The 12,407-nt window shown below is 45.3% G+C and overlaps 1 protein-coding gene across 1 annotated transcript in view; it reads left to right on the top strand.

The window, feature by feature from the left end:
- Tbcd (tubulin folding cofactor D) overlaps window positions 1-12,407 on the top strand; it is a 92,153-nt gene that overhangs the window by 21,542 nt on the left and 58,204 nt on the right. Inside the window, exons 5-9 of the mRNA XM_050178041.3 lie at window positions 1,358-1,565; window positions 2,578-2,726; window positions 4,461-4,686; window positions 7,084-7,227; window positions 11,818-12,110. Of these exons, the coding sequence (XP_050033998.2) occupies window positions 1,358-1,565; window positions 2,578-2,726; window positions 4,461-4,686; window positions 7,084-7,227; window positions 11,818-12,110 (1,020 nt within the window). The remainder of the gene's footprint in view (window positions 1-1,357; window positions 1,566-2,577; window positions 2,727-4,460; window positions 4,687-7,083; window positions 7,228-11,817; window positions 12,111-12,407) is intronic.

Genomic DNA, 12,407 nt, shown 5'->3' with positions numbered 1-12,407 from the left:
TGCAGTGTGATGCTGCGGCCTTCCTGAAATTGACGCAAAAGTGGTGCTGCAGAGCAGGTCTCCTGCTTCCGAGTTTGCATCTTGCGCCTTTCGTAGCTGGCATTGTCCAGTGCATGTTGTTTTAATTGTATTGTGAATGCCCGCTTTTGTCAGATTCGCAGCCGCCGTGCCGTCTTTGCCAGCACTCCGAATCGAAAATGAGCAGTGTAATGATGTAGTAATTGCAATGCCGGCATGTTATGTGGTAAGATGGAAAGACAACTAGTAACGTTATTTGGAAGAGGCAGCAAGAAGCTATGTAAGTTGAATTTGAGTTCGAGCGCCTCTTCCGCCTGTCTCGGGACACATCTGAGGGCCGCTCACAAACGCTGACTTCTGTAGAAACGAGTGCCGTTGTTGCTGATTCGCAGTGCAATTTCTGATGCCATTTTCTGAGTGCACAGTCGTATTTCTTGTAGTGTTGTCCGCTGCCATGGCACCAACAGAATTATGTGCTGCTTTGTTGCTTTGGTGGTGAAAAATCACGGTGGTGCAGAAAGTTCAAGAACCGAGTCTGAACTTTACCTGCACTTTTTTAAACAAGCGATGCCGTGCAGAGAATGTCACACCTGCACTGCTGAAACGAATCGTGAAGTGCCAGCACTGTCTGAAGTACCTTCCTCATTCACAAAGTGTAGGGGAACTGAATGCACCTGTCATTCCACTGCTTGCAACAGAGAGCCCACAATCACTCGCCCTCCCCTCCTTTGGCTTTCGAGGCTCTTTCTGGTTTGCTCTTTCTATTCTACTCTTTCTATTTTTATTTTTCATACATATTTCTTCATATGATAGCAAAGAAAAAAATTATGAAATTTTGACCTGTCAACCAGCATGGGAGGTGACAAAGCCAGAGCGGTGGCCAGTAAACCAGAGTATTTAGCAGTAAATCAGAGCAGTGGGCAGTAAACAGAAGTGGTGGGTGGCAAACCAGAGTGGGGAGCGGTAAATCTGAGCAGTGGGCGGTAAACCAGAGTGGTGAGTGGTAAATGAGAGCGGTGTGCGGTAAAAAGAAGCGGTGGGCAGTAATCTGGAGTGTTGGGCAGTAAACTGGAGCACTGGCCAGTGAACCAGAACAGCAGGCGGTAAAGCAGAGCAGTGCAGAGAAACCGGCTGCTAAATTTTTTTTTTTTGCCTTCTGCCATGAAACCACAGCCTCAAGCTCTTATTCCTAAGTCGACACTTTGTGGAAATACTTGATCATTTAAAACTTTTAAAGCAGTGCTTGCTCTGTTTGTATCCTTTCTTTCGTGCCTTTGTTTGTTGCATGGAGGTTGGACTGTATTGCCGATTTGTGAGCGAAACCTCTCTTGTCTTTCAGGCCTTTGCTTTCTTCCCGTCAACCTTGCCTCTTGGAGACACCTTAGAAGCATAAAGCAGCTGTCGAAGAATGTGCAAGAAAATGGTCCCTTGTCAGAAGCAGCCTTCCCAGCTGCACAGGAGAATGGAGAATTTGATGTCCCAGAAATCGTTGAAGAGGTCATCGACAAGCTTTTGGAAGGCCTCGAAAATTGCTCTATCAATGTCAGGTTGTAATCCACTGTCCAGTTCTCTGTGCCCACTTTTGATTCCGTCTCTATTGCTTCATTGTGTAATGGAAAACACGAATCTCCCAAGCCCTCACCTTCTAAAAAGAATACCTAATAATATTTAATTGCAGCAGCATTGTTGCATCTACATGCAGATGCTAAAAACGTATTTTTTCAAAATTTACCTTTCTTTGCATTTACCAAAAGTATTATTTTAATTAAGTTGCAGCAACTAATATGAATGTTGGCGCGAGTAAAAGTGCGTAAATACATGAACAAAGTAATGTTTCTTCCTTACTTCCAATAAATAAGTTAGTCCACAAAGAATTCATAAATACCATGTGGTATCATCTCACATAGCAAAAAAAAAAGTGGCAAAAAATAGCGGAAAGGACTTCTGCACATTTTTCAATGGCTGGAAAATCTCTTTGTAGCTGTATACTTCATTTCATACTTAATCAGCAACAGAAAGATAAAACAGGAATTTTTCATGATGGCCTAAAATTTTCTCATTGACAGGCTTGCTCTGATTATAATATTTGAAAAGTTGAATAATTATTAACTAATTATAGACCTAAATATGCAAAGTACAAAAGATAGTCTGACTTGCTCCAAGCGACGGCAAACAGCATTACCTTGGTTCTGTCCAGCTATGTGGCACTCGAATATATTAAAATTTTGACGCAAGTTACATGGGACAATAGTCTGGTGCAAATTTTGTTGCCAGCAATTTAATTAAATTAGTAACTCAAATTTATTTCCGATGCCGCTGCTGCACCATGATGAAGACGACGGTGCGTGCTACGAGCAATAGATCAGTTCTTTCATATCATCTCATGAGCAGCATATTTTTTTGCCACAAAATAATAAATCAGTGAAATTAAATAAATTTTTTTTTCAACCTTGATGACTAGGTAAGTGTCAGTCTTTTACATGCTGGTTTGCTATGGCTAATAAAATGGCAAACTGTGGCCCACCCACTCCTGACCGCAGCATGTTTGTTTGCTTACAGGTGGTCAGCTGCGAAAGGCATAGGCCGTATTGCGAGCAGGCTTCCAAGGGAGTTTGCCTCCGAGGTTGTCTCGTCGGTGTTCTCCACGTTTGAGAGGCAGGACAGTGAAAGTTCACTTCATGGGGGATGCCTCGCCCTTGCTGAATTCGGTATGTATTTGTGTCATAATATCAACAGTTTACTTCTACATGCAAGTTTAGCGCATGATGTTGCAACATAGAATGCATTTCTAGTTGCAGTATATGTGGTGAACGCATGACTTTTCTTACATTTTATGGACTTGGTATTTTCTGAGCTTCCTTTTGGGACTGTATGTTATCCCTCCACAGACGTACGCAGCGGTTTGAAGAAGCATCTGGTTATGAAACTAGCCAGGTTTCGACCAAGATTAAAATTTTCTTTAAAAACTTGGATGTTTTGGTTTCCACAAGCGAGCCTCGTTTGCAGTGCTTCATTGTGAACAAGGTTCCTGTGTAGATGCCATGAGTGTAAAGTTTTTTTAATAATTAAACTTGATCAGGGTCTGTCTGTTTTTAATGACAGCTTCGGACCAGACTGCATGTTTTCAGACTCCCGGCATAATTTTTATACAGAATGTGTAATTATCATTGTCATCTAATCAGTCACTGTTAAAGAAAGGTGTTCTGGTTTATCGCTTGTGCGAGGTCATCTGTTGACATTGTGTAGAGCACACGAACATCTCGAATGCATTTTTTTCATTGAAAATGAAAACTTGAGCTGCATAACAGTAATACGGAGCACATTGCCAATAAGTAGGGGTGTGTGAATAGTGATATTGAGACCGAATCGAATACAGTCGATGCTCGTTGCAATGGAGCCACGTACAACAGACTTTCAGATATAACAGACCATATTTCAGCCTTAGTTTGCTCTACCTATTTTATTAATGCAACGAAGTTCGCTTTTAATGGACCGCACTACAACGGACTATCGGCTACAGCGGGCTAAATTAGCGGCAATTTTTTTCAAAATCGGGTGTATAAAACATACTTTTGCCATGTCAACACGGGCGACGACTGACTTGCAAGGGTCAGCCGACGATCACAGCTCAATACCGCACGCGCTAGGCATGAGGGGCCGGAGACGAAAGAGAGAGGCGTGCTACTCCGGCAGCTGCTGCTTACGGCACAGCCACCATATGTTGAAAGCGATCTGGATGTGGACAAAGCGCACACAGTGCCGGTAGCTTCGTATGCGCTGTGCTTTCGACGTTTAATTCGCGTCGAAGTGAGAGACAGCACAAACGTCGATTCTCTCGCTGCTGCTGCCACACTTATCTTGCTCAATTTGCCATCGTAATCGATGCTTTGCCTTTCGGGCGAAACTGCAACTTTTTTGTTCGTTCGTTACTTTGGACGTTCGTCACTCACCCTCTGCAATAAATTTGTAAGACGTTGCGACGAAAGTTTTGGAAGTGACGCGTTTCGGATATCACAGACTTCGGATAAAACGGTCATTTCTTTTGCCCAATTATATAGGGGTTTGTTCTAATGAGAGTCGACTGTATAGCTCTTTCAGATGCGCATGCTGTTGCTCAAGAACTTTGGGTCGGCTCAAGGTTTACAGGTTGCCTTGCACGCTGGTTCTCGTGCCACTGCAGACAGCATGCATTTGATGAATTTGCTTTATGTATAGCCACCTGTGCTGCTGCTACAGAGGTGTTGGTCAATGGCTCTGTACCCTATGCAATTACGCAAGGAAACAACAAACGCTGCTTGTGTATCCTTACTGGAACAAATATATGCCTCCAAGTGCATTGTCGCTCTAATAAAGCATATAGCTTTCTAGAAGTGTTCAGCTATTCACTTACGTTGACACTCGTCATCAATGGCATCTGCACAATTTTTTGTTTCTTGTTCAAGGACGCCGAGGCGCCCTGCTTCCTGAGCAGCTGCCTGATGTGGTGGCTTCCGTACTGCCTTGCCTGACCTTTGACGAGCAGCTGGGCAAGCAGTCCTTCGGATGCATAGTCCGTGACGCAGCCTGTTACGTCTGCTGGACTTTGAGTCGTTCGTATGACCCCTGCCACCTGGCGCCTTTTGTAAGCGCTATTGCTGGGGCACTTGTCAGCGTTACTCTGTTTGACAGGTGAGAATATATATGTAAATTTTTTCTCTACTTTGAAATCGTTCCTTTTCTTTGTGGCTTCTCTTGTCGTTCATATGTTTCACACGTTTTGTTCCGCCGTTGAAAGGCAACTCCGGCGTCTTTTTAGTTTCAGCTATATCAGAGAAATGTTGACTGTGAGTTCTGCTCTGTGTTCTGATCATCTGTGCCAGATTGCACAACCTTGTGGTATCATCGTGTTTCTATGCAAATAAATGTCTAATTTATGTGCAGTGTCTGTGCCTGCCAAGTAACGAACGTTCCACATCTGTTTGTTCACTTTCAGTGAAGGGACGCTGTCAGACTGACAGTTCTGAGAGGCGACACCTCTGTTGCATTATTCAGACATTATGTAAGGATAGTATGCTTATCGTGACCCTGCATGCATGTGTCAATGTACTGGATGATCCTGAAGCAAAATAAAATATCCAATAATTTAAAAGTACAGTAAAACCACATTAATTTGGACAATCTGATGATTCAGACTCGTCCTCTGTGCTCGGCATGCATATGCATTATTAATGTCATCAAGCTCTTGTTAATTGGCATGTATTTGGCTGCACACCGGTTAATTCAGACAGTCCTTGGGACGCAGCGAGTGTGGAGCACTGCAATTGTGCTGCATAGTAGATCAAAAAGCGGCACTAGTGTGCAACCGTAATGAAGTGGCAGAGTCCATCATCAGCGGAAACCGTACTGAAACTATAGGAATGCCGGAACACTTCATGCCCATTTGTGCCTGCGCCTTTATTCTTACGTTCACGACTGCGTATGATGCATGTTGACTGCATAATTTTCAAACTGCCGAGTCACCATCTGTGGTCGCGTCTGCAGCGGTTGCGGCAAACAGTAGTCTTGTCTTGACTTGGCCTGCGCCTTGGTTGCAAGTCTTCAGAACTGCATTCTTGCCAAGGTCATCATCAATGATCACGTCGATGGAGCCTGCTGTTTCACCCGCAGCAGACGCAGCAAACTTTAGTTCCATTTTGGCTCGGTGCATGTTGGCAGCATGCTTAGAGAACTGCATAGTCACCATCGGTAGTGGCGTCAATAGCAAGCACAGTTTCGTTCACGGCAGTTCAGAATAAAGAAAAGCTGAAAATCGGCGCTGTCTGCATGCTCTTCTGTCCCTTGTTGCGCTGTTCTAAGTTCAAGACATCTCAACCAGCAAGTCCAAATTCTGACCTTATCATCTTTTTATTTCAAAGAAAATTGCAGTTCTTATCATTCCTACATTTTCAATGAAAAAGCACAATTTTCTCTATGCCCTCTTGAATTTATTGTTAGCTTCACATGGTCGTAAATGAAGAAAATGTTAAAGAAAAGCTAGAAAAAGGAGCTTCCCAATTTCTCTTATTCTTCTCTAACAGTGTGTTGATACTACAAGTATCCCTGCATAGAAGTGCAATTATTACAGCGAAGCTGCATATGTTCTAGGGTTTCGTGCATTCTTGTTCTCCGTCAAAAAACTATCATCATCAGTGGCTCGTACCCCCGTATGCAAGCAAAAAATGCAATGGCTCATAGCCCCATAAGGCAGAGGCTAGAAGCACTCAGCCAAGTGAAACAAACAGTGCTTACATTTTTTTCTAATCACGCATACGACATACAGAACAGCACGTTGAAAACTGTCATCATCAATGGCTCATACACCTGTAAGCAATGGCTCACTCACTCCGCGTGGGTTAGTTGCGATGACACCACCCCTGTGGTAATTGTCGGTGATTTCAATATGAATGTGTCAGGACCGAAAAGGGAGTGGTTACACTTTGACCCACATCGGCCATATCTATGTTTGCACCGCCCTCTCTTTGTCGGCGTTCCAAGCACTTGTGTATCCAAGTAGACCCTTGTTCATACGTTTTGGAAAAAAACGCAAGAAAAAAACGTGCAATCTGAAGTAACTAAAAAAATTTGACAGACTTAACTATTGGTTACAGCTACATAATGCAAAGCCTCACACAGATCGTTGCGGCACGAGACGCCGACAAACGTCGAGCTGGTGTTGCTCCGGTAGCCCGAGACGCATTTTGTTAACGAGGTTCTACTGTATTTTCCTTTCCTTCCGCTCTCCTGGGGTGGCGGTCCCGTTGAAACCTCACGCTTATCTAGTTTCCTCCAGCTCCTCGGGGGGGCAGCGGTCCTATCGTCCACGCGAATGTATATAAAAATCACAGTAAAGGAGTTCATACTTTTGTTCAAAATACTGTGTCACCTCTGTGTCTTGTGCTAAACAGCTTGACTGGCCATCCACCTTCACCGAGTGGAATGGTTCATAATGTTTTTTTTTTCTGCATACGTTTGTAACGTGTCTGAATCTTGTAGATCATTACAGTGGTTACAGGGCTCGCTTGCATGTTCTTTTTTTGTCATTTACAGGGAGGTGATATGCCGTCGGGCGGCTGCCGCTGCTTTCCAGGAATGTGTGGGAAGACTAGGCACATTTCCGCATGGCATCGATATCATCACTGTGGCCAACTATTTCTCCTTGGCACGAGTGCAGACCTGTTATTTGAGCCTCAGGTCAGTGACCTTGTGGGTGAAAAAAATCGCACCTCATTGCGGCAAGGACATTCTGCAGCAGTTGCTGTTCTGCATCCTTCAAGCTCACAGTGTGCCTTTATGTCTGAGTTAGAACTGAAGGATACCCAGAAAAGACAACCCGAATTTATTCTAGAAAACTAGGTTTTAACCGAAAAATGTCAGTAATTTAGCATAATTTGGCACGAGAGAGAGAGTAGAGAGTTACTGCCAAGAATTTTGTAATCTTAAAGTGGTACAGATTGGGATTCATGCATATGTGTGCTCATTTAGGCGAGTAAACTTACCTGCACTCATGACACATGTAAATTAGTTTCAAGTTGAATAAAGACGAAATGCAGTTATTGCTTCATCTTTAGGGATTTGCCTCTACTTGTACTTGTGGTAGGCTGGAGCTGAGTCACCTGAGAGTAATAACAGCTTAACAATTAACCCTTTGAGGGTCGAATTATTTTGAAAAAAACTTTCCCAGGTGGTCAAATTACTTTATTGTGGATCTTGAATGTACAAAATGTATAAAGTCGGGAATAAATAGTAAAAAATAATTAGGAACAGTATTTTGGTGTCGGCATCACTCAGAACTGTCAAATGTTCAATAGTATTTCCGAGCGTGGTACTCCTTGAAACACGGGTCTACGCACAGCGCCTTATCACAACACCTAAAATGCGTGTCTGTTCTCTTGGAGCGATCAGTTGTGTTGGCGCACACGACATCTCTGCGTGCGGCTGCCTTGGGCAGAGGTCTGAGGCACCCTCTCGCTTAAGCGCGTTGCCGCAGAGAGCGAGAATACCTCGTGAGCAGTGGTGATAAACAAGCAAAGAGCAGCGACAATCAAGATAGAAATCAACTTCCACCGCCCTGCAAAAGAGTGCCGACAAAAAAAAAATTTACGTTTCGCGCGCCTCCGTTGCAATCACGCAACGAAACCGAAAGCGCCAAAGGGGTGTTGCCGCAGTCTGAGCGACGCGCTGAAGCTAGCAATCAGTTCTGTTTATCTCCCTAAAAGGTAGCACCAATTTCAAACGCATCTTGTAAGTGCTAAGAGGTGGCAGCACCTCCCTGTGAGCATGCATCGTCATTATGGCGTGAAATTTCAAACGGAGGGTCGGAAACGTACCCATTCGGCAGAGACCTTGCGGGACAGATAACCGCCGCTGTACATGTACGGCAAAAATCTTCAAAGGGTTAAATTACAATAGCATACAGCCTAAATTAGCTGACAGGACAAAGAAGAGGCAGCGGGTCACAGTTCCGTGTGTAAATTTAGGCTGTACGCTACTGTTAATCATGAAGCAACTAGCTCAGACGAAAACATTTGTGAAAGGGCCCCTAAACCACCTCTGACATTCTTTTTTTTTTTTCTTATGCACTTTAAACAGACTTGTGCACCAGGTACAGCACTATACTGAGACAATCATATTTCGCGATTATGTCAGTGCCGCATTCCGCAACTATACCACAAATTCGAAGAACAATCTTGTGCTCCTCTTCGAGCTTTCCTGGTCCTTTCTTAGCACTTCGTGATGCCAGCAGGGCCCTGCACGTGACATCACTAGGGTAAAGGCTGTGGATTGGTCAGCTGGCAAAGGACCGTAGCGCCAGCGTGACGAGAGCCAGCTGTGTGTTCTAAGAATGGTGGGGGACTCGGCCATTGTGTGTCACTAATCCTTTCATAAAGCTTTCATTCATTCAACGTCACTTGGAAAACAATTAGGTAGGGGTATACAATGCAGTAGCCTTTCTACTGGTGTGTTGATGTGACCTGTAGCTTTCGCTGCAGTGCATGGAGTTGGTGGGAGTATGCGGCGAGGAGCAGAGAGTTATTGAAGGAAGTGTAGCAAAGGTAAGCGAGGAACTGTAATGGCTGCGTACTTGTTAAAACGAATGCCTCTAACTTTGCTATTACAACATCATCTTGCTGCTGTATTTTCGTTGTAGACTAGTACACGGCTACCACTGTACAGTCGAACCCACTCATAACAGCTTTCAAGTGCCATGAAAATTTCACTGTTATAACCGATTATTGTTATGACCGGGGTGCACGAAAAAAAAGCAAAATAGAGGGATGGCAGAGCTGTTGTGAGAAAATGGGTAGGCCAGTGCCCCTCCTCACCACATTCCTCCATCCGGCTGCTGATTGCATTGACTCGTTTAACTGTTCCAGCGTGCTCCCATCACGTGTACAAACCACAGCTGTTAGCATTCAAGAATGGCACTGCTATAACAACTGCCAAGAGGGATAACAGGTGGCAAGTGACATGGAGCTCTGCCGAGGCCTTTTAAGGAAGGAATGCGAGAAGGTTGCCGCAACAGTCTCTCAACTTGAGAAATCTAGTAGAAACACTGGGGCAAGATTGCCACAAGCATCTTGCCACATACTTCTCAGCGGCTTGCACGAGAAAACACCATGTCCATTAGCCTTGCTTGCATTATGCAAAGCTTGCCAACATCATTCTTGAAGGGATTGTGGTGTTCCACCTAGCGCAGCAGAAGGTTCCATGAGAAAACGAAGCCCAGGAGGGACTGAATCATCTGCAGGGCCTTCTGCGAGGACAATGTTGAGGCAGCCTGCCCTACCGCGTCTTCGCTGCCGTCGTCGCCATCACGGTCACCGTCGCTATCCGATGCAAGCATGTTCGCGATGATCACCTCTTCGATTAAAAGTACTGATGCTTCTAATGCGTCGTCCACATGTAGGAGCCGTGAAGCAGCCTCGTTGACTGTGGACTAAAGTTTAGGCATCACTTGGTCGGTGGGAGCTTCGCAGGCTTCGTATAAGTCACTGCTTCCTCGGACAAAACACGCTTTTGTAAAGCAGTTCTGCACCGTAGAAGCACTTACTTCGGACCTCGCACCAAAGATAAACTGCATGGCCATCAATAGATTTATCTTCAGGTGTGGTTGCTTCCTGCTTGTCCACGTGGCCATGTCCATCAACAAGACTAACTTGTTCAGGACGCGGCGATGATGCATGACCTTAAAATTGGCGATCGCGCCAGCATCCATGTGCTGCAAACCTGCCGTCAGGAAAAAAAAACTTCCGTTCTTGAGACCTTGGGCATGGAGTGGTGGGCACTACAATTATCTAGGATGAGCACCACCTTTCTCTCGAACCACTCGATACGTTGATCGAACTCTAAGAGCTACTCACGATAAAGTTCTCACGTCATCCATGCCTTGCAGTTGTGATGGTAGCATACCGGTATCCTGGCAGCACCGCGGAAGCAGTGGTGATTTTTTAATTTCTTAATGACAAATGTGGGACACTTGTCACTCCCATCCATGTTGGTGCACAAAAACACAGAGAGGCGCAGCTTGCTGTTTTTACCGCCCTTACGCATGTCTCCTTTGAGTGCATGTGTCTTGGACGGCAACATCTGGAAGAACAGTCCTGTTTCTTCACCATTCATATACATCAGTGTCAGCATAGTTGTGGAAGATACGGGGCAGCCTAACATTTCCTCCATCCACTTCTGGTTCACCTCCATGTCAAGCGAAGCTCCCTCGCCGATGACGGCTTTGCAAACAACGCCGTGCCTCTCTTTGAAGCGCTGTACCCAGCTGCTACCTGTCTGGAAGTCCACATTGTTGGTGAGTAGGCCAAACTACTTAGCCTCTGTGGCCAGAATTGACCCGGTGATGGGCAAGTTCATGTCAAACTTCTCTGCCAAGCGGATTACTGTCGACACTGTCAGTTGTGATGGACCGTACTTCTGCACCAAGTCGCACACATTTTTATCGTCTTTGTAGTCCTTCGCGATACTGCAATTCGTTTCCAAATCTATAGCTTTGTGCTTATCTTTTAGTAACATAGTGCACTGCCGATGATCAGCAAGCGGATCAGCCATCTTTCGTTTTGGCGGCGAGTCAAATGAGGCGGAGAAACCACGTGGCCAGGAACGACATCGACGCAACCAGCAAAGACGAGCACAAGCGACTTAATCCATTGGCAGAACCTTGCAGAATGAGGGGCCAGTGAGCAATCTGGGGGCAGCACTGTCAGCGCAGTTGGCACGGTCCATTCGTGTTTCGGAGGGTGGTGCGGCATAGAGCTGTGGGTGTTCGGAGGGGTGGAAGGGCAACGGGAGAGAGGCGAACAAGGCTGGTGATGCAGAGAAAGCTAGAAAACAGGTCCTACTGTATGAACATGTGGCTGCCGTTGAGGTGGTGGGTGAGGGTGCAGCAGCTCGAATTTCTTTTTCTTTATTTCAAGCATTTCACATTCCATTACTTTTTGGCACAAACACCCAGCAGCCAGACTTCATCGTTATAACCGACAATGCGGCATAGGGGCATTGTAGTAAGCGGGTTATTTCAGCATAGAAAACAAAAAAAAATTTGACAGTACAGTAGCTTCTCGTTGTTATAACCAATATATTACTAAAACCGGTATCATTATAAGTGGGTTTGACTTCGTATAGCAAATTTTCAAGCTCGAAGAGTGGTTTAGAGTCCGTTTAATAATTGCATCTCCCAGATTTATTCAACTTGTTGCAAGTGAAATTCAACAGTTTTGCTAACTGGCTTGCTAGGACTCCTGCTTGGCCAACCTTGCGTGAAATGTAAAACAGCCTGCAGGTTGCCAAGTTCATGGACTACACGCAGCCCCTCATTTTGCACCTCGTGGAGAAGAAGTCGGGTCACTGGGATCCCAACATAAGGACGCTCTGCTCGCAAGCGCTCTTCAAGCTCACCGTGGACGACCCTGGCTTTGTGAGGCAGACCTGCATGCCCAAGCTCTTGGCTGCATTGCATAGTCGAAACCTGAACAACAAGCTGGGAGCCTTGCTGTCTATTGGGGAAGTCGTGCACTCGCTCTGTGAGCTGGGCGAGAAGAGGGGTGAAAGTGTCTACGATGCCTTAGGTAAGCACTTCCCTTGTCTGTCTGTAGTTCACTAGAAATGGGTCAGCTTGAGTATGTATTCCAGTCTGTGCCAACGTGAATTCTAGGTGGACCCTGGATTTCGGGAAAGTCAGAAAAAAAAAAAGAAGCTTTCCTGGAATGGAAGCAGAATGAAAAAAGGGCACTGGACTGCTAAAAGAACATGTCGAGATGTTGCACTTTCAGGATGCTCGCGTTATGATGTCAGCCGGAATTTGATCCCATGTCCCCAGCACACTACCTGACTAAGCAAAGTACACATGTCAAAGGCACGTCGAA

This window comes from Dermacentor andersoni, chromosome 5 (assembly GCF_023375885.2).
Source record: "Dermacentor andersoni chromosome 5, qqDerAnde1_hic_scaffold, whole genome shotgun sequence".
NCBI classification, from domain to species: domain Eukaryota; kingdom Metazoa; phylum Arthropoda; class Arachnida; order Ixodida; family Ixodidae; genus Dermacentor; species Dermacentor andersoni.
This window is presented reverse-complemented; position numbering and strand designations above follow the sequence as displayed.